Consider the following 26,547-nt stretch of genomic DNA (forward strand, 5'->3'; position numbering starts at 1 on the left):
AATTCGCTGGGTGTAGAAAGTGCGCTTGGGGCAGGTGGTCGGTGGCAGGTGGGAGAATTTTGATCTTATCAGATCATCTGATTAAGCAATCGCCCCACTTTACTGGCCTAGGTTATCGCGAGAACCCACCGGCATCGGCTCGCCGCGGCTGCAGCGTCACACTTTGGATGTGGGCCGGCAGCCCCATAGCCATCCATTTCTAATTCACGTTTCGTGTGAGGCATTGCCAACGGTCTCCCTGCTCACAGGACCTCGATGGAGTGGGCTGTACCACGATCAACCCTCCTCAGTCGTTTTAACGGTACACAGAGCGGAAGGAGGGGTTTTCTGAGCTTCAGGGGCTTCCTTTATGGCCGGAGGATAAGCTGGCTCAATACATTGAAATTCAATATGTTCTGCGGGTTTCTACTACGCATTAATAGGTTAAGACATTTCTCTGAACAAGTGTTTCGTATCTACGGGGACCTGATCAAGGCCTTTGACAGACTGATCAAGAATAGTATTGGCTCGGCAGCGATCCGAAGCTGGGCAATCGACGCTGCCCCGAATGCGGGAAATGCAGCTGCGGCAGATCAAATCAATGTCTGCCCGCAGGCCCCACTCCCGGCCCAGGACCGACCGCAGGTGTAGGTGCAGCCGAAGGAGGGCCTCCGTAGTTTTGCCCGTATCCCAGAAGACAACTTGGCGGCCACTCGCAAGAACACACCTTTCGCGCTAGGCCAAATTGTATGTGAAGCTATGGGCCTGGTGCTGGCGGATGTTCCCCCTAAATGCCATGTTGGCATAGGATACTCTATGAGACTGTTTAACAGGCACATGTCCATTTGACAGAACTAGGGATACCCTCGCTTGATCAACCTCACCGCTTACGGTTGTTCCCCACTGTATGTATGCCCAGCAAATTGCTCTGGTCAACACAACCAGACTCATCCCACAATCTCTATGCTGCTGGTGGTACCGATAATCTATGATGATGCTATTACTGTTTCCTGACACCAACTGCTCAGGCACAAATGCTCACCCCTAGATGCCCAGAATACCCTCCTGGCAGCTCGAAAAATAATGACATTGGGTGGCGCCCTTTCCATTGTCCAATGAGTATAGATTCGAAAATTCGGCGCTGTGTCCCAGACAGGCCAGATCCAGAACTTTCCCCAATACTTGCGAGATCGCACGATGAAGTACCTAGGAGAGGCTCTCTTCTTCTCGGCCAGTCAGCCCAGCATACTAGCTTCTCATTGATGAATCGCAGCCTTTCGTATCAGCTTCTTTCCAACGATAATTTCGTTTCCAACACGGTACACACACGAGCCCGCATGCACCCCCCTGAGGTGTGAGTCTCTTTTGTGGTACCACATTCATGACAGTCGCAACAGCAGCTGGTCGGGCTATCCAGAGTTCGGACACCAGTACCAGAAAGTCAAGAAGGCAGCGAATATGCTATCGGTGGGTACATATTAGCCTCTTACTAGTCAGCTTGGGAATAAGATACCCCGGCGGTAAGCAGACTGATAATGAGGCTACAGAGACAGCATTACCTCAAAGGGTACAGTGGTCAAGGTCTCATCGGCAGATCTACTAACTTAATCTGCATTAACTATGACCTTATTCGGCCACGTCCGTCTACTTCTATCCACAGCCGATTTGACAAACAAAGACCTTTGGGACGTTGCTTACGCTTCGAGCTTTTCTGGGAAAAGTTAGTTACAGTCCCTAACACCGAAAGATGAAGTCTGTCGTAGTGCCATCAGATCCAAGAGGTACCTTGTAAATACAAGTTTTCGGCTTCATTGATTACAACCATTGGTAAGTTCACGTGACAACAGTTCCTCGTCCCAAAGCTCCTTGACTTGTCAGCACGTAGTGGAGGATGCAGGGATTAGTCCGATGATGCCAATCAGGTCGGTGGACTCCTGCCATGACGTTAAACCATTCACGTGCACGCGATTGTAACTTAGCTTCCCCAAGGATTATTAGTGCGGCGTCAGCTCTCATATCTGACATAAGCCTCTCGTACTCATTTGTTTTCTACTGGCGGAATGAATATAGAGGTTAATCATGATGAATCTTGTTCCTCGCTGACTGTGTGAGCTTGACTTTAGCGAGGTGTAGACAATCGGACTAGGCAGTCCACAAGTTTGAAGGCAAACTTCCCTCAATAGACATCAAGTCCGCCTTTCTGTAAACAGATAACTTCTTGAATGTACCAGAAATAATTGTCGAGTCATCATGTTTGGCATCTCATTGATTTACTCCGGAGCCATAGTGCTACTCTGCTACATCATCTTCAACCGCATCCAACAACGAACTAGTGGGCCTTTGCCGCCTGGACCCAAAGGTCTCCCACTTCTCGGCAACATCTTGGATCTTCCCCCTTCTGAAACTCTTGAATGGGTACATTGGCAGAAACACAAGGAGCAATATGGCCCAATCACCTCCGTGTCTGTACTTGGTCAACTTTTCGTCGTTCTTCATGACAAACAAGCGGTATTGGACATGTTAGAGACACGCGCTCTCAAGAGTGCATCGCGGCCTAAGCTGATTTTCGCTGGTGAACTGTACGGGATCTCCTTCCCTGCAAATCGACTGTTGAACTAATCTGCTCAACCAGGGTCGGATATGGAGATATCATGGGCATGGTGCCGTACAACAGGAAATTTCGATTACATCGCAAACTTACGGCAACTCAAGTCAGCAAAAAGTCAATCATACGATTCGAACCGATCCAAGAGCGTGAAACTTTGCGGTTCTTGAAGCAAGTACTCGAAGACTCCAACCACGATACTCTGCAAGGCCACTTGAACCAGTGAGTACATAGTTATTGCTGTAAAGTGAGTGCATGGACAGCATCTGACTTGTGGTTCCAGATTCGCCGGCTCCATCATGTTGCGAATTCTTTACAACTATAAAACAGACCCAAAGAAGAACGACCCCATAGTAGCCATGTCCAAGCAGGTAATGGAAGATTTCTCGAAAGCCACAAGCCCAGGAGCCTGGATGGTTGATTTAATCCCATGGCTACGATACGTTCCGACTTGGATGCCGGGCGCGGGATTCAAGAAGACGGCCGAAATCTACAGAAAACATCTTTTACAAGGTATTGAGATTCCTTACGACTACGTGAAGGAGCAGATGGCGAACGGGAAAGATGATGTTTCCTACGTCGCTGGCTTGATCAAAGATCTTTATAGATCAATCGACCTCGAGGAGAAGAGCGTTATCGGCTGGACGGCTGCGTCTATGCTTAATGCAGGCACTGATACAACTGGCGCAATGTTGTACTCCATCTTTGCGGCTTTGGTTATATACCCAAAAGTTCAAAGGAGAGCTCAAGATGAAATCGATCGCGTGGTGGGAGACTCGCGTCTTCCTTCATTCTCCGATAAAGACGGCCTCCCATATGTACAGGCTATAGCTCAAGAAGCACTTCGCTGGCACACACTTGCACCCATGGGCTTCCCGCACCTGACTACGGAAGACGACACTTACAACGGCTATTTTATACCCAAGGACACGCTTTTGTTTCCTGCGGCTGCGTCGCTCATGCACGATCCAGACACGTATCACGACCCAATGGAGTTCAAACCGGAGCGATATCTTGAGCCGTTCAATGAAGCTTTACCAACTGATGTTGTGTACGGATTCGGACGCAGAGCTTGTCCTGGAAGGTACATTGCCGACCAAACAATCTTCTTGTGTATTGCGCAGTTTTTGGCCGCTTTCAACATTCAAAGAGCGGTGGACGAAGACGGAAGGGAAATTGAGGTCGGATACCAACAACTACCAGGTGTGATTGCTCGCGTTAAACCTTTTCCGCACAGAATTGTAATCAGGAGCGAGAAGCACCGACGCTTCGTCGAATAAACTACTCCTTTCGACGTTCACAGGTTCTTCTTATCCAAGTCACACATGACGTATTATAAGAGTTGGGTATTCACTCAAGCATGATCTTGACCAGTTGATATGTACCATGATCCTGTCACGTCCAAGGTTGGCGATGAGAATAGTCAACTGCTAGATACGTGTCGCACTTTTCAACTTCTCGCAGACGAATTTCCCGCCAAAAAACCCACCACTCGGCAATAGGTGGCTTCCCTCCGTGCATGTCTTGATCTGTCCTTGCTGCTTGGTGTGTCCACCTGATGCTGCCCAGCTGCGTTGATGTTTCACCACCGGATCCCTCGCGTACATCCCGCTGCCTCTGCTGCTTTTGGGGCCCGTATAACAAACGCTAATATCCTTCAACTACTACCAAACTAAAGCAGCGATGGAGGGAGCCTTTCCCATCGACTCACCACAAACCACTTCGCCAGGCTTCAAGGAACTTCCCCTTTCCCTCCCGCTCCCCGGTGACACATCACCGCTCGGGCCGCCAAAATCGCAACGGCTTGGATGTTCATCCTAAAAATGGTGTGTAGTATTCGTATCATTGACTACTAAACTACCTGTTTAGCCTCACTGCCCTCCTTCACCCCAGTATTCTCCTTCATCTCGATGTCCTCCCTTTTCTCGGTATCCTCCTTTATCTCGGCATCCTCCTTCATTTCGCTGTCCTCCTCTACCGCAATACTGTCCTTCACCTTAATACCAATCTTCACCTCACTACTTTCATTCACCTCGCTGCTGCCCTCCTTCCCACTGCCTTCCTTCACTTCCTTAGCCTCATTGCTTTCCTGTACCATACTGCTACCCTTAAGCTCACTAGCGTTTGGGTCCAACGAGAGGATCATGTCCCAGGCCGCTCGCAGTCTCGCGGTCACTTCGTCCGTCTGTCCTCCAGCCTCCAGAATATCTCGAATAGCCTCCGTCCAGCGACCCCATCTACGTAGACCCCATCTCTCTGTCTCTTCCTTCTTCATATCCTCATATATGATCTTTCCGGCGTGAATCAACCAATTGGACGCCACCAACAGCCTACATTCCCCAAGTTTGCCCGGAGGCAGGGGCTTTTCAAGCGCAAGCTCGATATCGATGCTCGGATACTTCAGATGGCTATACCATCTCTGGTATGCTTTGGAGCCATGGTATCGAGCCAAGAACGAGGAGAAGTTAACCCATTCATCGCAAGTGAGTATGAAATCCTTCTTTGCCTCGGGTTCGGTCGGTTCAGCTCGGTCGGATGCTTGTCGCAAGAATGAGAAAAGATGCTTCATGTGAAATTGGCTGGTTTGACTTACCAAATTTAGCATTCCAATTGTCTTCACATGCTGAGACGAAGACTGGATCATTGTGGTACGCAGTGTTCTCCTTCTGTAAGACTTGTGAGCAATAAACTTTGCGGGAAGAGAAAAGTAGATGGAAGCAGGAGCGTACACCGTAAGCCCGATATGTCACCTTGGGCAGATTCTGCAGGTCAATCAAGAGCCTCACTAAGCAGTCTTGTCGAGGGTCATCATAACGCAGCAGCCATGACTGACGGAGAACTGTGCCGTAAACACCATCGAGGTACATCGGCCAGCCTTTGTCGTCCCTCATGTAAGGCTTGTTCAGAGGATCCCAGCTCGAAGGGAGAAACTTGGCCCAGTAATCAGCTCCTATGCGGAGTGAAGCTTCAAGAGTGGCCAGGTACTGCTTTTCGGGAAACGAGAGAAGCATTTTGAGAATGATGGCGGCGATTTCCGTTTCTTGCTCATCTCCCCAACTCTCCAGCTCGGCGATCTGCTCTTCGAGCTCGGCTCTCCACGGTTCGACAGGAGCCGCTGCCTGGGGTTCCGTGCTGCCGACTGACATGGTGCTATCCCGGGCTGACAAGAATTGAAAAATTTGTGAGGTTTCAAGGCACTTATGGTCGTTGTGAAATAATTCAATGCAGTGATTGGAGCCTATGCAGATGGCTTGAGAAAGTGGTTTGGGAAAGTGATTTGATGAAATAGTCTTATGAATTGATTTTAGGATGTGATTTGCCGAAGCGGTTCGATGCTCGGGGTTGTGTTGAAGTTCTGATGAATTGAATGGTTGAATCATGAGGAAAGCAGAGGTTAATAAGGCATTTAGGCAGTTAAGGCAAGAGGCAACCTGGGGCTGTGAGTTGATGAGGAGAAAGCATTTCCATGTTGGAGAGGTCTCCTGCTCACGTGGCCGGGGTTGCAAGTGGTCACGCATATTAAGCGCCGACTGTTGCACAGCCCACCCAGCGAGCGCATCGCCGAACCACCGTACCGGTACAGCGGCCGCCTCACAGCAAGGGTTCGAAACCTGCCGGGTCGCCGAGCACACTGGCCGAACCAACATGAAAGCCACATTATTGGGCTTTCATTGGACTTTCAGCAACTTTTCTGTGATCTTTGTGACTTTCCTTTCGGCGACAATGCTGGGAGCAAGGTTTTGCTTTTTGGCGCTTCGAAATTCCTCCAGACGGTCAATCGTTCGATGTTGGAAGGGATCACTTATGGTGCTCGGCCGAACCAACACGTAGTCCCTAATTATGGCAAGCGCTGAACTTCCTCGATAACAGTCAAGAGTGACAAGAGTTTGGAGAACCTGCATTTTCAGTCGAGTTCTATCTACTTAAGGAGCCATCGGAATGCGTCGTCTAGCGTTCTTTCTCAACTCCTCAGAGCAACCACATCCTGGAGAAGTGCTCTTTTTCGTTTTCGGATTGAGTTCATACATCAAATTGATCGTGGTTCTTTATTTTCTTATCACTATTGCACTACTTTATCTCTCATTTTGAGCATCTTCCATTACAACTTACTTACAGACCGACAAGATGGGCAATAAGCAATCTACGCTGCAAAGACGTAACACGGACAACACTGAGGAGCATCTTGTAAGTATTGCCATCCGCTCCAAACGGCACAACTCGTCAGGTTGGATGGTAGACTTAAAGTTTACGTTCTGTCTTTGACTCAAGTTGGCAAGCGATAATCCAACCAGAACTTAATTGGCTGACTGTTGGTTTCCAAACAGCAATACCATACACTCCACGGTCCGGTTTCCGCACATGACGTATCGAAACATCTCGAGACTGTGCCACCACCTCACACACGCACTCCGTCCAATTTTCCTCATGCATTCCGTGGGAGACAGGGCCAAGCAGTGGATGATAAAAAGGTCTTTGACGACTACGTCACTGGTCCGGGTCGATCCCAGGGGCCTACTGGCCCTATGCAAGAATACGCCATTCCGCAATCTGGCGAGCAATTCAATTTCCAGTTTGACCGCCGCACTCAGAATGCTCGTCAGGCAGCCCGAGTGATTCATCGAAACGAACGAGCAAACGTAATGGGGCCTGCCAACGGCCGAGCGGCGAATGATCCCATTCAAACCCGAGCTGCGGTTCGCGTGGCCCAAGTGAACGGCGAAGAGAAGATCGCTGTTGTTGGTGTCATGACCCATCCGGACGGAGACCATGCGAAGCTTGTACGAGCACCTCTTGAGCCTCTCAATCGTGAGGGTCGGCAGGAGTTGACGAGGCATACTGATGAACGCGGTCGCATGCGGACGTTCCCACCTCGCGGACTTGACGCCAAAGTCATTGAGAATGTTGAGACACGATTCGCGAACCCACACCCAGCCACTCATCCGGGTATGAGGGTCTAATGGAGCTGGCATCCATCGAATCATGTCAGCTTTTACGTGCGACTTTGCTTTGACTGATTGTTGGTCCACAAGGACTTCAAGTTCAAGCTTTGGGTAGCACAAGGTGATCGGAGTTTCTCGGGAAAAAGGAAAGAGAAATCAAGTTCTTTGGGGTAAGACAAGGCTCTGTCTTAACTACCTTAGGTGATAGGTCATAGGGTTTGAGTCCACTAGTATATGTCTTTCAATCAGAACTATGCAGCAAGCTATGTGATTCGTTGTTGCAATTGACTGCATGCCGCTATGCCTAGAACCACTCATCGTCCAACGTTCCAACTAGGTATCGCCTCATGACTGCTGGTAGCAAGCTCCAGCCTTGGGGCTTGTGAAAGACACTCCACTAGGGTGGTAGTTCTTGCCCCCCTTGTACGAGTCGCACCAGCTCTGTGGGACGTTGGCGCAGTTGACCGAGAGATCGCCGTAAATATCAGAGGAACTGTAGACCTGTCCCTTTTGGTCGTTTTGGCACGTCCGCTGGGCCCAGGTTTTGAATTGCTCAAAAGATGTGTCTCCCTTGGCCGAGATGGTGACCCAGTTGGCGGCCATCACCGGGGTGATGAGGGCAAGGAGCGAAAGCTTGACCATTTTCTAGTCTTCGTTAGTTGACTGTCTACTTTGTCTCCAATCGCCAAAGGGCGAATGTATCAAGGTGGCATACTTTGGATTGTAAATTGCGTGTTTGTATTGTTTGGGGATATGGGGCGTGATTGCGGTGTCCGTCAAACTCCCGATATTCGCTACTCCCGAACAGAGGTCATATTTATACGATAATAACTCTCACCCCTTACGCTCCCGAATTCGGATATCGCGGATTGAATGAGCCTCGGTCACGCCTAGTAGCTTTTGAATTCATTAACTTCTAGAAAGTCAAATTAAATGAGTTGCGAGAGCGAGACCCACCTTACATGGGTTTCGGCACTTTCAGGATAGTTTGGCTCGCAACTTCTCAAGTTATAAATTCAAACATACGGGGTTAGGTATTTCCGAGCTAACTGAATAGATAATAAGTCAACTAATTTCTCCGTACATGAAGTCTGTCTTTATATCAAGGTAGTCGCTGTTAGATGTACTCTAGTATGCTAATTCGGGCCAATTGCCATCTCTGGAAAGACCAAAGGTCCGAGTTCGTAAGACTATGACTCGTGTTAGGTTGAACTTTGGCCGGCTATCTAGACCTTGCCGAGCAGAAAATCAATGATCTCCATTTCTTGTGAACCTTTCCGTTCTCCGCGACTTAGTTCGGTAATCAACAAAGCTTGTATGGCTAGGTGTCCTGGCTAAAATCCAAGGGCTTTTCTGTCCTCTGAGTAAGCGGCGGAGCAGTGTGGATATAGTTGCTTGAATTGGAGTCCTTTTCCATGTTTCGGAAGCTTCGAATGCATTATGAGCTTTTTCTCTCTAGCTCTAGAACAACGTTGCCAAGTCAACTTTTGTCCGCGAACTAACAAAGCTGAGATGAACTCCCGCCATCTTATGCATATCGTTGCCTTGACCACGCTAATCCTTTACTCTGAACCACCACGTCAACCATCAGAGATCTCTTCACAACTCTCATCCACGCTGCCTTTTAGTTTGTGGAGATCTACAAAACGTTCAAAGTCGCGATCATCCTAAACTCTCGACTTGGTCGGAGAGGCGTTTTGAACCCAACCGCATCAGCATGGCAATGTCCGCTTCATGTCAAAAGCGATGACTGCATTATAAAGATGATTCAAAGGATATCATAGGCAGCCAGTGCAAACATCAGATCCAGCTCAGTTTTGATAAGAGATTTGATTGAATTGACGGCTTCTGGCTTCCACAGGTGGCTCCTCTCATTAGAAGTGGCGAGCTGCACGTCAAAGCAACTCGAACACTTTCAGCGACGAAAGACAATACATGAAAGGAGCCAAGGAAACGAACAGTATTATCTTCGAAACTTCATGTACAGTAGCCAAGATGAAGCTCATAGCTTATTAGCAAGAGTGTGAAAACTTCATGAGCCATTTTAATGCTCTGATTCTCCAGTTCACGCAAAGCCGTTAGACCCTCGGATAGCACCAGCAGTCAAAGTTGTTGCCCTGTCCATCTCCGGATCTAGCGTTGTCAGAACATGCCATTCGTATGGGGAAAGTGCCGACGACTTACTGCAGGCACACAAATGACAACGAATCACAGTCAGACTGATCGAAAAATCAGTGTCTTCGTTGAGATTTGTACCTCAATGCTAGGAACACTTACATGACAAAAGCCACGACAGGCCTCGATTTGAGACTGAAATACGCATGTCTTGGGCTGTGGCGAAGCTCACGTGTTAGCATAAGATCCATCAGAAAAAAAGGTGTGCCATTCTGTACATACACCCGATGGGGCGTTGTCACTGGAGCAAGTGATTGTAGCAGACGCCAAAGTCGCCAGGATGGAGATCATAAAGTATTTAGAATGCATGTTGTCAGATTGTTGGCCGATGAGTTTGTGGTTTGTAATGCGAAGACTCTTGGAGAAGCAATGAAGCATCGACCTTTATATACTTTTGGCGTCGTTTCTTGACTTGTGAACTATCCAAGCCATTTTATTGAAAACGCGAAAGTACCTGGATGCCCAAGTCTGGCTAGGCGCCTTATTGAATCCACTCATATTATGTCTTCGCCAAAAGATGCCCAAACCAGTTACTGATTCCGCCCATCGCCATTATATTCACCTGACAACTGGGGCTTCTTCCACTAATTCCCATAAGAAATCGGTCTGTCGAAATTCCTTCGTAGATTAAATTCCCTCACGAAGTTTGACAGGCGAAGTTCACGGTTACACGGATAGAAGTGCAGCACCTTCGATATATCCTGACTCGCCGCTGCTCAGTTAACCGATACAGATGTCAGACTTTTGCCGTCGGGGAGTTCAGAGATTGCCGTGTCCGGAAGCTCACTCACTTCCAGGTATGTACAGACTGCCAGACCGAGCCTTTTAAAGCGAGGCAAGCCGTAAAGGAGCAGTTTTTTGACCACCACAAGGTTTGGGAACCGATTATTACCATGCAATATATGGGGGAAATGAGTTGATAGTATTTTCACAAAAGCCAGGTCGAAGCTGACTAGTACATTGATCGACAAGAAACCCGAGCCAACGTTGAAGTGAATGTGAGAATCGTCTCTTCGATGGAGCTCGGTGGTACATACTTGCTCATCTCCTGTATGTGTAGCTTCAAAGACCCTTCTACGGGCGATGGAATATTTACAACATGGAAGTGGAACAGTGATGAATGTAAAAAGCAGCGTACCATGCTCTACATGCATGTGTATCAGAACGATTGATTGCGCTCGGTTGAGAATGACTGTTGAGTTGTTATAATATCCTCTTTAGACTCAAAGCTTTCGGTAAAGAATCTAAGCACCCATGAAGATGAACCACCTGAGACCTGATCCAACTCCAACTTTGCGAAAGGTACTGGAACACCCCGCCATGCGACCGCCTAGGGCTGTTTCAGATTAAATCCTTACGTTGCTGTCTAGTTGCAGTCGTTGCAGTGCAAAAGGCAATTAGTCATGCAGCCAGCGCGCTGAAGAGACGACAGGCGGTCGGGTCCGCCAAAGTCTAAGAGGATATGTGCGTCAGTAACTCGAAGCTCGGTAGTCCAGTAATAGTTGACTGGCGGTGTGAGGTGGTTATGCTACTTACTGTCGTGGCATTCGGAAGTGCACTTCAGGCAAGTTCCCTGGTAAGGCGCAGCACCACTGCATCCGGCCATGACGGAAGGGACGATGGCCGCGGCGATGAGGAGGATGGTCTTTGAAAACTGCATTGTGAAGGATGTTTATGGAGTTGTTGAGGAAAGACTTAATGTAGATGGGTGGTTGTGGGTGTGTTTAAGTGTGATGATGTTGTAATTGCGGTTGTTGATGTTGCAATCAAGTTTCTTCAACATAGCGAAAACACCTGCCTTTTATAATGTCCTTCAGATTATCGACAACATCATGGTCTACTAGGTAGCCAATCATCTTCTCTAAAGACGATTGACAGATTATCCGAGGTTGATTGAGAGGATTGGAGTTCTGTTCCGACGTCACCAATCTCATGATGGAAGGAGCTTAAACATCGCTTCACTCGTTCTCTCGAAGCAGCATAGCGCTTACAAGAGTGGATAATCTGTGAAGGAGGCTGATGCAAGCATTTAGAGTTATCAATCTCTCTGTGGGTTAGGTGTGGGGACTCGCGCAGCGGCCCGCAATCCTATTACCTTGTTCCAGTTCTAGGCATCGACATTCTGCCAGGCTCGAATGGCTTGGCTCGCACTCCCTCGCATTCGAGTATCCCATCGGCCCACCAATACCCGTTGATCTCTACTAATACGAGTTGAGTCTAAAGCTAAATACATGTCTTTGGGGCTGGAAGGATTTCGTTACGGGAAGAGATTATCAAATCCTTTCTGAATATTTGGCTCAAATCGTATCATCGAAGTTATCTAGTGTCTTGGCAGAAACAGCTCTGGCTTCTTTCATATATATGTTATGAGGTATTAATACCTAAGGCTAAGCGAGCTTCTGAAAGTTCAAGGACGTATTCTAGGGAAGAAGTGATACCGACGCGGTTGTCTGGAGTGATTACCCGTTAGAGCCCCTCCCATCTTCCCGTCCACTAAATCCAACCCCCCTCGGTGACATTCATATCCCTGGCCGGACTTCTTGGTGGTCGAGGAGGAGGCTTATTAGTATTCGCGCCCTCTAGAACACCAGAATCACCTCTTGATACGCTGTTCGATGGGCCACCGTAATCGTATACAGACGACACAGGAACATTGATGGCTCCAGCATGGAACGGTATCATGCTATCTCTCTTCCTCATGGGCGTCACGGGCCCTCCAATGGCAGCCTCATGAGCCAGTCGCTTCTTCTTTCTGGCTCGATTCCAGATGAAAACCGTAGCACCCAGCAAGATGCCAAGAAAGGCAAGTGCTCCGACGATGGCCCCCGTAATTGCAGCAGGCGAGGCTTCGCCCGAGGAACCGGATGTCTCTGAAGGGATCCCTGGTAGTAGAAGACTCGTCTTCGTGGCGATAGTGATCCCAGCTGTGGGAGTTGATACCTCGGCTGTGCTTGGGGTCTTGGCTCCGCCCCCGTTCTTCGTAGTGCCTGTCAAGGTGGCCTCGGACACGAATGAGTCTGCCATTAAAGTCCCGACACCGGAGACTGAGCTGCATTGTAGGAGTGTGTAAGTTGCCGTATTGTCGACTGAGTGCCACGTCCAACAGTCCGTGTTAGGGTATGGCCCACTGTTCGCGTTAATTGTTTTAATAACAGGTCATTCGGATCATTGTTTATAAGTTGGACTTACCAGCAGAGCTGGCCGGGCTCGCATCCCCTCTTGGCTTTCGCTGTCTGCACGCATGTCGTGGGTATGGGACTGCCGCAGCCCATGTAGGACCCGGAGGAGATGCAGTCTGTATGAGGGTTGATACAGGCATATGGGACAGGCTGTTGCGAAACTCTACAAATTTGTTAGCTCATGCGTTTCATCCTGCTGCTTGGAGGAGACGTTTACCCGAGGGTGTTCATTGCGAGCGGTATCCAACCGCATACCTCTTCCGCTGCCGCAACGACATTTTGAGATACGACCGCGGCCATCTTCAAAACCTTATTATTGAGAAAGAAGCCGGTTTCGCATTGGGAGGTGGGGAGAAATGAAGGAGGAAACAGGAGCATCTCGCGACAGCCGTTTTGTAGTTGTGGACGAGCGTGCTGTGATTCACCGTCCAAGAAGACCTCGATCGAGATGTCAAACAGTCGTGACTTCAGTGATTCACTCCGGGGTGGGGTTTAGCGAGAAGTATCAGATGAAATACCAACACGTTTGATCAAGCTCGACCAGCTCAATTATGAGCGAGAACTATTACCAAGCCTATGTGCTGGAGGCTATCAGTCGAATGACAATCACATCAGCCCGAGTCGGCGGTCCCAAAGCCCCCAATTCCCACGGGTATACCATTTCCAATATCCATCATTACCAAGACAAAACCCACGCCACAGCCTCGTCGGCCCTTGTCACCTATCCATACACAACCATTATCACAAAGCCGTAACTCAAGCTTGCTGCGGCGGCATGTGCATGCCCTCCTTCTGCGGCTGGTACCCCTGGACAATAGGTCCCGTCGAAAGACGCGCCTGCACCTCCTTGTCCTGCTGGATGAGTGCGCAGCACCCGCACCAGTAGCTCACGCAGCAGTCGGAGCCGCCGGAGCCCTTGATGCCGAAGCGCTCGCGGATCTCGCCGCGCTTCATCATGGCGTAGATCCAACCGCACCCGGTGAACCAGGTGATGCCGCACATGAGCAGGCAGTCTGTGTTGATGGCCTCGTACGTCTGCATCGTGGGGTCGCGCATGCGCTCTGAGGTCTTGCCGAGAACTGTTGGGTCTTGCGTATTAGTCGGGGCTTTTGGGGGTAGAAAGTGGAGGGGAGAACCTACGCAAGCATGGGAGACAGGTTCCCACGATACAGGTATCACAAGGACCGCAGTCCATCAGGCTTGACTGCCATTCTTGGGTCTGGACGTTGGCGCCTTGAACGTATTCTTGCTGCATTGTCTGCTGGTGCTGAGGGTGGGGCTGATGCTGAAGCTGCTGCTGTTGAGGTTGCTGTTGCTCATAATACTGCTGCTGTTGCTGCTGTGGCTGCATTTGAGGCTGCATTTGGGGCTGCTGGTATTCCGCCTTGGGTTGCTGTGAGTAGTCCATGTTGACGGGCTGCGGTGCTCGGTACCGGTGCTGATGGGTGTCGAAGATGACCGTTGGAGGATGGGAATTCTAGAAACAGAGAAACGTCGAAGAGAGCATCGAGGAGCCAGAGAGCGAGGGTGAGGGATTCCGTGGTCTGATATACAGCGTGTGGGCTTCATGTAAGACAAGACACGAGCAACGCTTCGACAAACGGGCTGATGGCTGAAGGACTTAATACGGGCTGGACGAATGCAGACGGCCGATCACATCTCGAAAGTGGCCGCATTTGGTTTAACGGGAGGTGCCCAAGTAGCAAAATGCACCAGTGGTCACACAAGAACAGTACCTCTATCTCGTAGCTGAAAAAATAATGTGGGAATAAAACAAGCTTCATCATAAATTACCTCGTCCCCAGTCCACGCACGCTAGTGTAGGCTGATGCTAGACAACGCCAATAGGCGTTTTTGATGACTTTGAGACAGGGACGTGCTTCTCGCTTGGGTGGATGAGGCTTTGCTCATGTCAAGCACTTTTCTCCGGTTCTCTAACCATTCCTCTGGAGTCTGGCAGGCCCATGGAGATCGTAGCCTTGGTAGCGTTTTGAACGGAGAGATGAATATCCCCACAACTCCTTCACTCACCTGTCGGCTGCCTGAATCCCATGCGTCCGAGCCAAAGTAGGAACTAGGTGCTTTGTGACCGATGAGCGCCGGCGTAAGAAGAATATGTCAGACCATGATCCGTGAATCCATTACCTACTCCCTCGGCATGCCCTTCGTCCTCGACCTCTGGTTCCCCCCCTGTGGCTTGCTGGTCGAAGCGGTGATTGGAATAGAGGCAGCAACCGGCTCATGCACCACGGCGGGGACGCTAGGCCCGACAATGTTGGATTGGCGTCCTAGGGCTGAGCTTGGCGGGCAAGGGGGATTTCGCGAGGCAGATTGAGGGCTGTGTTTGGCATTTCCTCTCTATGTAAGGGGCATTGACTTCACCTTCGTTTTCGTAGGTATCTTTTCGTGAGACGGTGAGATTGGGAGCCGCTGACTGTTGGCACGTGGTGAGAAAGTGTGTAACATGAGAGACAGGGTCATTGGTCGCAGTGCCTGTGGTATAGACGCTTCGCTTCCTCTCTCCAACTTGAGAAGAAATGCCTGCCGGGTGTGGGCCGGGCCTCACTCCGTCGTGCCTCCATTGAACGGGCTCTGGACGATCCAAAGATGGGGCCAACAGTGATCGGCACGACTAACGTAGGCAGACACAGGATTGAGTTGATCCTGACCGTGGTGTTCAAACATGAGTCGTGGAGAAAGGTGCCACGGTATGTGAGAAGAAGCGTGAGTGAGTTGTTCAAGACTCAGCTCAGCTCAGCTCACTGCACTCGAATCCAATAGCTGCGATGATTCTGGCGAATGAGTGGGAACGGTCCACCGATTTTAGGTTAGAATTTACAGGCCCTGCAGCGGTCCCCTTTTCTACGCCCCTTGCAAGTTCCTTTGGTTACACCTACTAGACCCTGTCATTCCATCTCATCTTACCATTTTGAAGGGTCCTACGGAAGGAAGTAAGACTTTAGATGCGGCTTTGTCAAGCGGGTTTCAGCTCTGTGTATGGTCTGTCATTTCCTCCAGCCTGACTTGCTTCACTGCTAGATCATCTGGTACACTGCTTGTCAAAGTGGTCTATGATTGACACCTGACGATGCAGCATATGTTCATCGTGTAACGCTCGATGCTGTCTAGTACTCAGTAATCTAGATAGGTTTGCTCTTCGCAGGCCCTCTTTTTTCAGTCCATCTCCGAGGATGCACGGTATCTAATGTTGGAGCAACCAGCGGCACATCAACTCAAGATCTACATCACGCCTCTTCATTCACTGCACCAACCTCATCCACGCCCTCCACCCTTGCTCTTATCACGAACCCTCTTGCTCATGATAACATAATCCGGTACAAACACCTTTCCAAATCTTAACTTCCTCTCCACGGGTGACAGCGCATCAATCTCGAAGCCAAGCTTCTCGTAAAATGCGCGCGCACCCGCGTTGGCGATGAAACAGGTCAACATGACCTTTTCAATTTTGGGAATGCTCTCCGCCACTTTTACGAGGTAATCCATAAGTGTACGGCCCACGCCCGTGCTGCATCGTAACTCTGGTCAGTTGTCTTCACAGTATTGGCAGCTTGAGGTGTGGGCTTCCGGCGTGAGATCCAAATTCCTCCCGGGGGTTGATGCTGACGGCGCACTGCGCTGAGCCCCCCCGGCTACCGGTCCCCGCGCCGGTTACCCTCATCCGGGCTCATCCTTCGAGCAGGAAAAGACGCAGGAAAGATCCCAAAACTCACCCTCGTAATTCCTCCAGGAGGTGGATCTCATAGCAGTAGACCACAGCCTCGCCCTCTTCAAAGGTAGGCATGAGACTCGTGAACCCACAAATCTTCTCCTCCGCAACCTCCTCACCCTCTTCACTCTTGTCGTTACCAGCAGCGGCTGCACCAGGTAGCGACACATCAGACTTTTTAACGAGGATATACCGCAATCCTTCACTCTTCATCTCCCTCATTTTATGCCCTGGCCGCCACCCATCTTTTGAAGCGCGGTAATCGGCTCCGCTGGTATAGTCGATCAGATTGAAGCATGCTTGCAACTCACTGCGCGAGAGTTGCGACGGAGACTTGAGTGAGAGGGTGTATGGCGTGCCGCTTTTGGGATGCGTCCAGTTCGTCCACTCGGGGCTGGCATCGTGGTGTGAGATTTGAGCGCCCGTGAGAGGTTCGGAGGTATCTTGAGATACGCCTGCGTGGATGTGAGACGAACCTGGGCTGGAGATGGTCCCTGACAAAGTCGGCGTCGGATTTGCGGTTCGCTGCCTCGATGGGGTTGGTCGGGGCCCTGCGGCGCTTGCGGGGTGGCGCCATTCTTCACTTAGAGACGGAAAGATATCTGAGCTGTGTGACTCGTCTACAAGCTAGATCGGAGAGAAAGCGACCAACTTTGCGTTTGGTATCGTGAGAATTGGGTGAAGTGAAACCGAGGGTGTGAATTCGGTGTAGATGCACATTCTAATGCCACACTGGTAAGCGCTCTATTACCGAACTGAGAGCTATCGCTGCAGCCTGCATGAGACCCAGACCCTAGCTGACGGGAGCGCTGGCAAGGAGTCCCGAGGTTTCCCCGTCCTGACCTCACCACTCCCAAAAGTTTCCACACCACGTCTGGGGTGCGCCAATTGGCTTTGAAAGCATGAAAGCGCAGGACTCTCATTTGATATTGGTAAGTGAGAGAAATCAACCTCCAATTGAGCCGAGACTCATTCAATCTCACATTTACTTCGCAGATGCAGTTGGACCCTTCCATTACTTGGCCCTAATGCCCTTCAAAACTCCCCTGTGGTCAATTGTCCGCAGCTACTCTACCAGGCCGGCCAGGTCGCGGCTCGGGAAGAAGGCCTTGAGCCTAGATCATGTAAGAACCATGACTTTCACCCTCTCTCTTCACCTCATTCCTTCAGCTCTTCACATAGCAATGGCGTTCAAGCATGTGGATTAATACTCGCGTGTCAATTATATGTGTATATGCTCACACTCTCCCCAGTTCCTCCAGAGATCCCGCGTCATATCCCTCTACCGTGAAATCATCCGTGGCACACGGCGCATTGCCGACCCAAACACCCGCGCCGAGTCGAGACGGTATGCCCGCGATGAATTTGAGCGCCACCGAGATGTGACGGATCTCGTAAGCTTCTATATTCTCTGTCCCCTCACCTCTCATTCATACATTCACACGAGACTGACAATGTCCTGCTCTAGGGACACATTCGCTATCTCATCTCAACCGGCAAGACGGAGTGGCAAGGCATGGAACGATACGTTGACGGAATGTAGACTTCTCATCATTGTAAAACCAGTAAAAAAATCTTTGTATAATACACACCACAAAAGGCCTAATCCTCGCTGCCATTTGCTTCTACAGCTGCAAGGTGCCCGGTGATGGAGGGGGATCTTTCTAGAATTCCAGTGGGGTAATGGTATCGCTCCCATGGTCGTCTCTCAACTTGTCTACAGTTGCAACATCTCACGTGCTGTCGGTTGCCCAATGCCCCATGACACCGAGCTTCCCTCCGTCCCTCCTCTCTGTATGGTACAAGGTTTTCATACACACGACTTTGTTGATAGCCTCCTTCTCTAAACCCAGAACCGAAGAATCTCTCAAGATTGGCGCTGCTTGTGTCTGGGGTTCGCCTTGCAGATGACGTACAAGTATCCGTTATGTCTCTTGCCCGCCTTGCGTCTAACAATCTGTGGCGCATAAAGTTAGCAAAAGGTTCCATAGCAAAATCTCTGTTACGATTCAAATTCCCCGCCCTCGTCCAGATCCTCAATTACACCTCCCCGGATCAACTTAGCCCATCCTCCAACGGCCTTCCCTCTCCCCCATAAACATGGAAAAGGCATAGGCTCACCTTGCAGTGCTCACACCTCTTCTTGACGGAGCTGTGCACCTTCATCCCCCTCGTCTGCTGCACCACGGCATTCACCATGCCCGAGGCGCTCTTTCCGACCTGCGCGAGCATCGACTCGCTCTTTTGCGCCGGCTGCTTCGTCAGGACCGCCGTCGATAGAGCGCGCGTCGCCGTGGCTGTGGCAGCGGTGCTGGCGGCGCGGGGAATCGTTGCGCGGGCGGTGCTGAGGGTCAGGGCCCTGAGGGAGGCGGCGAGGGAGGAAGCCATTGTGTAGTATTTTTCTCGATTTTCCTAGTTGATGTTTTGTCGGGTGGATTGTGAGGGGATTGATCGGACACGGTGGGAGTCAGGAGCTTGGGCTCTGGTGGTTTGGAAGTCTTATTGGTGCTAGAGCACTAGACCTGTGGATTGAGAGCTGTCCGGAGCTACGCGAGCCGTATTTCGTGGTGAGGCGTGGAGCTTCGCGATGCCGACTGCTCTGGTGATGAAGGGGGCCTGGATGGCCTCAGTTGGAGCATTTTCGACGGCTTGGCGTTGATCACGTGGTGCTGAGGTCCGTGCGCTTATCGGAGCCAGAACTCTTATCGCTTTATTGCGGTATCGGACGAAAAGGTACCGACGATGGGATGATTTTATTTTGATTGTAACGGACAGCGAATTATCTTTGACATGGAGGAAAGGAAAAGGTTCATGTAAATAACTTTTAATTGAGTTTGAATAGTCTATCTACAAGAGGCGGCTTTTCGCTTCCCCTAAGTTGCATCGGCATGCGTGATATTTCCCAATGTTCCGTTTTCTGTCACCCAAATGTTTGCAAAACTCCCAGCGCCGTACGAAAATCAACCGAGTAATCGGGTTTTCAAGCCTCCATTTCTCTAGCTACGGAGGAAAGTCTTGAAGACGGCCGACTGGGTGCAGTCCTCCCACGGGTATCCAATCTCGGTCAAGAACGTTTCCAATTGATCAACCTCGTTATCAGGGCAGAGAATGCCTGCCAAGATCTTGCCCGTATCACCACCATAGTTACGGTAGTTGAACAGACTGATATTGAACTTGGGACGCAGGGTCATGAGGAACTTCTCCAAAGCGCCGGGCCTCTCAGGGAAGTTGAACATGTACAGGCGCTCGTTGGGCACGTTGGAGCGACCGCCGACGAGGTACCGGATATGGCTCTTGGCGAGCTCATCGCCGGAGAGATCCGTCACCGACATGTCGTGCGACCTGATGCGCTCTAGAAGCATCTGCAACTCCTGCGTTCTTTGCGATGCAGGCGCTGTTAGGGAGATACCAATGAGGACGTTGGCGACTTCATCGGTGGCGTAGCGGTATGAGAACTCGGTGACGGAGTGAGGCATGATGCTGGTAATGAGGTTGGAGAAGGCACCGGGCTTCTCAGGGATGCTGACCGCCAGAAGGGCCTCCTTGCCCTCGCCGAGGGTGGCGCGCTCAGCGACGAAGCGCAGTCTGTCAAAGTTCATGTTGGCGCCAGAGGTGACGGCCACCATGGTCTTCCGGCGATCGCTCGGGTTCTGGGCCACGTATTTCTTGAGGCCGGCGATGGAGAGGGCGCCTGCGGGCTCGAGACCGGCGCGGGTGTCGTCGTACATGTCCTTGATAGCCGCGCAGACCTCGTCGGTGGTGACTTGGATAACCTCGTCAACGACGTCCTTGCAGAGGCGGAACGTCTCCTCGCCGACGGTCTTGACGGCGGCACCGTCTGCAAAGAGGCCGACGCTGTCCAAGACCACTCGCTCTCCCCTTGGCCAAGGACTGGACCAGCGCATTGGCGTCGTAGGTCTCGACACCAATGATCTTGACATGGGGCGCCATGCGCTTCACGTAGACACCGATTCCGGAGATGAGACCACCACCTCCGACGCAGCAGAAGATGGCATCGAGCTTGGACATGTTGATCTGACCAAACAACTCCATACCAATGGTTCCCTGGCCCGCAATGACGTACGGGTCGTCAAAGGGCGGAATGTTGATCAGACCGTCCTGCGCCGCTCTTCGGCCACACTCCTCCTTGGCGGCATCGAAATCGGCACCGTGCAGCACGACATGTCCACCCAAGCGCGCGACGTTGAGGTGCTTGATACTGGGTGTGGCTTCGGGCATGACAATGGTGGCGGGGATCTTGAGCTTGCGGGCCGAGTAGGCGACGCCCTGAGCGTGGTTGCCGGCGGAGCAGCAGACGACGCCCTTCCAGCTGACGGCAGGGTCGAGGTGGGCCATCTTGTTGTAGGCGCCGCGCAGCTTGAAGCTGAAGACGGGCTGCTGGTCCTCGCGCTTGAGGAGAACATTGCACTCGAGTCTGTTGCTGAGGTTGACGGCGGGCTGGAGCGGTGTGACTTTACAGGCTTCGTAGACGCGGGACGTTGCGGCGGCGATCATTCGGAGGTACTAAAGGCGCACAAAATGTTTAGCTGAGGTCCCAATTGAGCCATTGACATGATCGCTGGGGATAATTCTCACGTCTGGGTGGCCATCAGGCAGCAGAAAGTCCTCGGGAACAACACCCTTGATGCGGCTCCTTCTTTCCTCTGGCGGCGTGGACGGGTTGGCGCTGTACTCGGTCAAGGACATGCCGGCGGGTTGCGGTGTTCTTGGGCGCGGCGGATGGTCGCCATTGACGCCATTGAGGGTTCCGTTGGTCATGACGGCGACGACGGGAGGCTCTGCGTTCTCTGACATTTTCGTGATGTCTTCGAAACAGTGTTGGTGAGAAGAAGAGGAGTCACTGAGGCCGGGACAGAGGTAGAGGAATGGTCCAAGAAAGAGTCACGAATGGCGGGCCCCAACAACCTAATGAACGGGACCAGACCGGCCAGAATTAAACTGGAAATTTGTTCATAGTGGGGCAGATATCGGAGCGCAAGTCGGGCTCGCGGGGTAGAACATCAGACGGTTTTTCTTGCGGTGTGTTGGCCAGCGCTGCCGTCCACGCCCTGTCAGCAGCTTCTCTGGCGCTGGGGATTGGCTGTGGCACCCTTGTACCTGCTGTAGCGTCAGCAAGGGCGTCGCGCTCCCCCCTGCCGTCAGTGTCCGTCACGCTGGGAGATGAGGGCGACATCGCTGACACTGCAGACCGGGGTGTCTTATCGAACATAGACTGTGCGTCATGTTATCTTATATAACAATCCCATGATAAGATAAGACCCATTCTGATAAGACCCCAAGAAGAACGAAATGTGGCTGAAGAGAGCAAGTTAAGCCACACGGCGCCGGTCGGGATTTGCCGCAAATCTGCTCAAGGGTCGAAGCTCTGGGCGCCGTGCAGCCAGTCCCCGAAAGCTAGGAGGGTCTCGGAGTCCATTTCATCATCGAATTCGCCGACCACTGCACCCTAGGGGAATAATCACACGACTAACTCCCAACTCCACGAGTGCGACTTTTTCAACCACCACAACGTCAATTGCAAACCGCGACGATGCCCGGCCCCGACGGAAAACCCTCGTTGCTCGATCAGCCTATGCCATCGTCTTTTGACGAAAACAAGTGAGCCAGCCCACCCACCACTCTCGGGCTCTGCGGGAGCTTGAACATCACCAAAAGCCTAGCATTTGGAGGTTTGCTAACCCACGCACGCAACCCGCAGCGAATTCTACGATGAGCGCGTTCTTCACAAGGCCTTCCGCAAACTCAGGGAGGAGCCTCTGATCCCCTTAGGTAAGCAATTGCTCTCACCACTGCCCCTCTCTCTCCCGGAAACCTGCTGCATCAAACCAATCTAACCAGTGTCGCAAACACAGGATGTGGTCTGACCGTCTTCGCCTTCGTCAACGCCTGGCGCGCCACCCGCCGCGGCGACGCCAAACAAGCCAACAAGATGTTCCGCGCCCGTGTCGCCGCCCAGGGCTTCACCGTCTTCGCCATGGTCGCCGGCAGCATGTACTACAACAAGGACCGCGAACGCACCGCCGAGCTGCGCAAGATCAAGGAGGCCAAGGACGCCGAAGAGCAGCGCCAGCGCTGGATCCGTGAGCTCGAAGCCCGCGACGAGGAGGAGAAGGCGCTCAAGGCGAGGATGCTGCAGAGGAGGGCGAAGCTTGATGCCAAGAACGCCGGCGACGATACGTCGGCCGAGGGAGAGAAGGGCAAGACCGGCGGTGTCCTGGGTGCGCTGGGCTTGTCAGCGTGGAAGAAGCCGGAGGAGGGCGATGCTGCTGCGGTTGAGAAGCCGGCTGAGGAGAAGTCGCAGAAGAAGGAGAACCCCAAGAGCTCGCTTGGTGCCATTGGCGAGATTTACGGCAGAAAGCCATCGTCATCCGAAGGGTCATCAGAAGAGCCCAAGAAATAAGGATGAACAGAGGGGGGTCGACACTCTGATTTGTATCACATCACGGCTACATTGTACAGTACTGGCATTGGCATCGACGTCTAGGACGGGCACATTGTCTCATTGAAGACTCCGCTCCGTCGTATATAAAATCGGGGGCAGCTGGCGGCGCATCTGGGTTGAATTGAATGATTAATTTTCTCCTATTCTCGCGGATACAGAAGATGAGACAGCCCTTGGCGAAGTTGCTTTGTTACTAGGCGGGTCACTACTCGTACATCCCCCGAAACGGGCATCGAGACGCTCGTCGCAAATGACCGGCTACTAAGGACTCACCGGGGGACTATAACTGCCTTCAGGCAATCCCCACGATGGCCTCTGCACCGACCGGATGTGAACGACATGACCGTGAGGCTTGAGCAACGGGACCCAGCTTGCTTACTTTTGGATTTACAGCGTGGTTACACAAATTTGCTTTCCATGCGGGTAATTTGTCGCATGGCTCTGAGGAGTTGTGGGTTGTCTATGACCCTGGGGATATCCGGACCAAAGATCAGCATCTCATCAAATGGCCAACATCTATTAACTTTGCAATCATATCGAGCATTCTCTACAGCACTACCCGCTCTGGATGGTCGCAACACATCACTGCTACCATGGTGTCTGGAGAAGGAATCAGCCTACGATGTCTTACTAACATTGTGTGCCCCGCTAATCTAGAGTCGAGGACGTAACTTAGCGTCACATGCAAGGAGTGTTACCAACATGAGAAATGTTTCTTCCTCTATGGTGCTTTGGAAAATTGTAACATCAGGCGGAGGTGCAAGGCTGCCGGGGCGACGGGGGCAGATTCGAGCTGGTGAGACAAGATTGAATTGGTGTTGAAGGTAGAATCTAGGTGGGCGTCGAGATGGCCTTGTAGATAAGATACTTGAAGTCTATGAACATTGGGTATTCGTCAACTCATTCTATACTGCAGGTATATGGACCAGTTTGTTCCTCCTATCAGTTAAGAAGGGACAGTTGCCCAGAAGTTTAAGATGGTTAATACACGGAGGTAATCCTGAGTGCAGCACTACCTTCACTCTAGCTTACGGGTTCAACTCCTGTAGGCGGACTTCGGGTTTGTCAATCCGACTTTGCTTTCCCCTTTCTCTGATGTTCGTCAACTGATACTATTCACATGCCAAGGTGAGAGAAGGCATCTGCAAGTGTAAGTCAACTGAGGTCGGAGGTGTGCTGCATCTGATGACTAAAACTCGCATGGAGGGGCAGGGAGCTCGGGCCAGTGACAGTGACGTTAGCGGGGTTCCTCCACTGCTAGGGGAAAGACGGGAGACCCGCACTGGTCTGACACACGCTGAAAGTCTAGGCGCTGAGCTGTGCTAATGCCGTCCGTCGCTTTGTCTCCTGATGGAGGATGCACCCCAGACATTGGGTCTTCCGTCATCAACCTTCCCATCCATGCTCTTCCTCCTTCTCCCTCTCTCTCCCTCTTCCCTCCTCCTACTTCGACATGGCCATGGCTGGTGATGATTGTGCCACAGCATATTGTACACCTCTAAACCCCGACTTCGATGCCTCTTGAACCGAAATACAAAGCTCATCATGGGACAAGCCTTGTCTGACGAGAACTCGCGGCAGGCGACGCACGAGGAGCTCACCCGTGAACTCGTAAGTCGCTGAGTGCACCATCCGTCAAGACACCACACACCACTCTTCTTCCTCGAATCATGATCCCCCAACATCTAGATTGTGCTTTGTACTTACCACTTCGTATGTCAGGCCACTCGATTCGCCGAAAAGTGCTTCACCTCGCTCGAGCTGTACTCGTTCAAAGATGTCTTCAAGAGCTTGGCAGATAACCAAGGCGACATCCGCTACTTGAAGGAAGACACTCTTGCACGGTTCCTCGAAATACCCGATATCCTCCACGTCTCGCCTGTCATATTTCAGATGGTATCCTACATCGGCGCCTTCCCCTTCTTGCAGGATGCTCCGGCGGTTCTCGGTATCGATCAGATGATCATGGTCATCGTTATCATGACGCAAAGACACAAGCGAGTTCTGGCCAAGGGAGCTACGGATAGGGCCAAGCTTCTCTTTAAGAGTCTGGCAGTACACGATCGCAGGGCATCCGAAGCTGCTGCTGCTGTCGAAGACTCCAAAGAGGCGCCGCCGAATGCACCCCAGTCCGCGAGCCATGCGGCTGGCTTCGCAGTCGACGAACCTGTGGACGACCCCGAGGAAGATGATGACGATCTCGAGATTGCCGCGTTCGAGCTCCTCGATATCCACGATGCCGTCTGGCAAGGCGATGCGCCAAAGATGCATGGGGCTATGATACCCGCGGATAACTTCCGCAAGCTGCTGATGCTACTGATCCTGATTGCACCGCTGAGTCCCCAAGAGAGCCTGTCAATGTACTCCACTCGAGTCACGGGCGATGAACTGGAAAGCCTGCGTGCTACCGCAGAGAACATCCTGGCTGCCTTCTTGAATGTCGAAAAAGCCCCCGGCATCAAGTTCGGCCACTTCAACCGAGTGCTTCCTGTATGCTTCCCGAACCTCTTCAATGGCTTCAGCCCCCTATTTGAGCACTTTCTCTTCTCCAAAAACCTGGACTTCACAAAACACAAGGGTGAAGACCCCGTGACCGCCGAAAAGCAGCCAGAGGAAGTTGTGCAACCTTTACTGCAAGACACTGCGGAGATTCTCAACCTCAATGTCCTTTCGCAACTGTCCTTCTTCCTCCCAGGATCCGATCTTTTTAGACGACTGCGACTTCTGTACTCAGGTAATGAGGACGGCTTCTCCACCGGAAGCTTCGAGAGCAAAGTCTTCAACTGGCGAGCACCCACCATCCTTTTGGTGCGCGGCACTCGCCTAAATGACGAGCCCCATGGCAGCCAAGAGTCAAATTTCGCCGCTTCCATCCCTCCGCGTCGCTTCCCGAATAGCGGCAAGGGAGAGCGCCTGACCTTCGGCGTTTATGTCAGTCAATCATGGAAGCACACGGCCAAGGAATGCTTTGGCGAACGAGACACAGTGCTTTTCCAGCTGGAGCCCGTCCATGATGTGTTCCCAGCTTCCAAGTACAACTCAGACTACGTCGCCTTCACCAAGGCGCCTACTAATCGACCTATGCTAGGCGTCGGATGCCCCCATCCTCGACAGACGCAAGCTCACCGGAGGCAGACTATGCTATCTCTCGGCGCCGTCTCCTTGCTCCTTGACGACTCTTTCGAGTTTGGAGTGTTCACCCACGACTGGACCACTGGTGGTGGAGCCTTCCAAACAAGCACAACGCGCAAGTTTGACTTCCAAGATCGGTTCGAGATTGAGAGTCTGGAAGTATGGGGCTGTGGAGGGGACGAAGAAGCCAAGGCACAGGCGGAGCACTGGGCGTGGGAGCATCGTGAGGCGGAAGCTCGACGGAAGATCAATTTGGGTTCTGGCGACATTGAGGCTGATCGTGCACTGCTGGAAATGGCTGGCCTCGTGGGCAACAACCAGAGTGGTGGCTCCATGATTTGAGTCTC

General features: G+C 51.7%; 10 protein-coding genes across 10 annotated transcripts; 4 read left to right on the forward strand and 6 right to left on the reverse strand.

Moving 5' to 3' along the window:
• Positions 1-4,436: 4,436 nt before the first annotated feature.
• On the reverse strand, positions 4,437-5,730 carry N0V96_000219 (uncharacterized protein; the record flags this gene model as incomplete). The annotated part of the gene is made up of 3 exons (XM_065755868.1): positions 4,437-5,122; positions 5,178-5,250; positions 5,335-5,730. The coding sequence occupies 3 exons, from the start codon at positions 5,728-5,730 to the stop codon at positions 4,437-4,439; spliced, it is 1,155 nt and encodes a 384-aa protein (XP_065615108.1).
• Positions 5,731-6,709: 979 nt separating this feature from the next.
• N0V96_000220 (uncharacterized protein) lies at positions 6,710-7,542 on the forward strand (the record flags this gene model as incomplete). Its single annotated transcript, XM_065755869.1, has 2 exons — positions 6,710-6,769; positions 7,054-7,542. The coding sequence occupies 2 exons, from the start codon at positions 6,710-6,712 to the stop codon at positions 7,540-7,542; spliced, it is 549 nt and encodes a 182-aa protein (XP_065615109.1).
• Positions 7,543-7,869: 327 nt separating this feature from the next.
• N0V96_000221 (uncharacterized protein) lies at positions 7,870-8,339 on the reverse strand (the record flags this gene model as incomplete). The annotated part of the gene is made up of 2 exons (XM_053191632.2): positions 7,870-8,169; positions 8,331-8,339. The coding sequence occupies 2 exons, from the start codon at positions 8,337-8,339 to the stop codon at positions 7,870-7,872; spliced, it is 309 nt and encodes a 102-aa protein (XP_053050716.2).
• A 5,295-nt stretch (positions 8,340-13,634) lies between these two features.
• N0V96_000222 (uncharacterized protein) lies at positions 13,635-14,133 on the reverse strand (the record flags this gene model as incomplete). Its single annotated transcript, XM_053191631.2, has 2 exons — positions 13,635-13,957; positions 14,019-14,133. The coding sequence occupies 2 exons, from the start codon at positions 14,131-14,133 to the stop codon at positions 13,635-13,637; spliced, it is 438 nt and encodes a 145-aa protein (XP_053050715.2).
• Positions 14,134-16,151: 2,018 nt separating this feature from the next.
• NAT4 (N alpha-acetyl-transferase) lies at positions 16,152-16,827 on the reverse strand (the record flags this gene model as incomplete). Its single annotated transcript, XM_053191630.2, has 2 exons — positions 16,152-16,404; positions 16,610-16,827. The coding sequence occupies 2 exons, from the start codon at positions 16,825-16,827 to the stop codon at positions 16,152-16,154; spliced, it is 471 nt and encodes a 156-aa protein (XP_053050714.2).
• Positions 16,828-17,789: 962 nt separating this feature from the next.
• On the forward strand, positions 17,790-18,148 carry N0V96_000224 (uncharacterized protein; the record flags this gene model as incomplete). The annotated part of the gene is made up of 3 exons (XM_065755870.1): positions 17,790-17,804; positions 17,859-17,999; positions 18,074-18,148. 3 exons carry the CDS (start codon positions 17,790-17,792, stop codon positions 18,146-18,148), a joined length of 231 nt encoding a protein of 76 aa, XP_065615110.1.
• Positions 18,149-18,472: 324 nt separating this feature from the next.
• N0V96_000225 (mitochondrial 54S ribosomal protein bL36m) lies at positions 18,473-18,993 on the reverse strand (the record flags this gene model as incomplete). Its single annotated transcript, XM_053191628.1, has 2 exons — positions 18,473-18,562; positions 18,727-18,993. The coding sequence occupies 2 exons, from the start codon at positions 18,991-18,993 to the stop codon at positions 18,473-18,475; spliced, it is 357 nt and encodes a 118-aa protein (XP_053050712.1).
• Positions 18,994-19,601: 608 nt separating this feature from the next.
• Positions 19,602-21,420, reverse strand: ILV1 (threonine deaminase; the record flags this gene model as incomplete). The annotated part of the gene is given in 3 exon segments (XM_065755871.1): positions 19,602-20,443; positions 20,460-21,129; positions 21,202-21,420. 3 exon segments carry the CDS (start codon positions 21,418-21,420, stop codon positions 19,602-19,604), a joined length of 1,731 nt encoding a protein of 576 aa, XP_065615111.1.
• Positions 21,421-22,156: 736 nt separating this feature from the next.
• On the forward strand, positions 22,157-23,026 carry RCF1 (Respiratory supercomplex factor 1, mitochondrial; the record flags this gene model as incomplete). The annotated part of the gene is made up of 3 exons (XM_053191626.2): positions 22,157-22,224; positions 22,325-22,395; positions 22,479-23,026. 3 exons carry the CDS (start codon positions 22,157-22,159, stop codon positions 23,024-23,026), a joined length of 687 nt encoding a protein of 228 aa, XP_053050710.1.
• A 1,587-nt stretch (positions 23,027-24,613) lies between these two features.
• Positions 24,614-26,542, forward strand: RTC5 (Restriction of telomere capping protein 5; the record flags this gene model as incomplete). The annotated part of the gene is made up of 2 exons (XM_053191625.1): positions 24,614-24,679; positions 24,791-26,542. 2 exons carry the CDS (start codon positions 24,614-24,616, stop codon positions 26,540-26,542), a joined length of 1,818 nt encoding a protein of 605 aa, XP_053050709.1.
• Between the last annotated feature and the right edge of the window lie 5 nt (positions 26,543-26,547).

The sequence above is a fragment of the Colletotrichum fioriniae genome (assembly GCF_027942845.1).
Source record: "Colletotrichum fioriniae strain IMI 355084 chromosome Unknown scaffold_1, whole genome shotgun sequence".
In the NCBI taxonomy this organism is placed as follows: Eukaryota; Fungi; Ascomycota; class Sordariomycetes; order Glomerellales; family Glomerellaceae; genus Colletotrichum; species Colletotrichum fioriniae.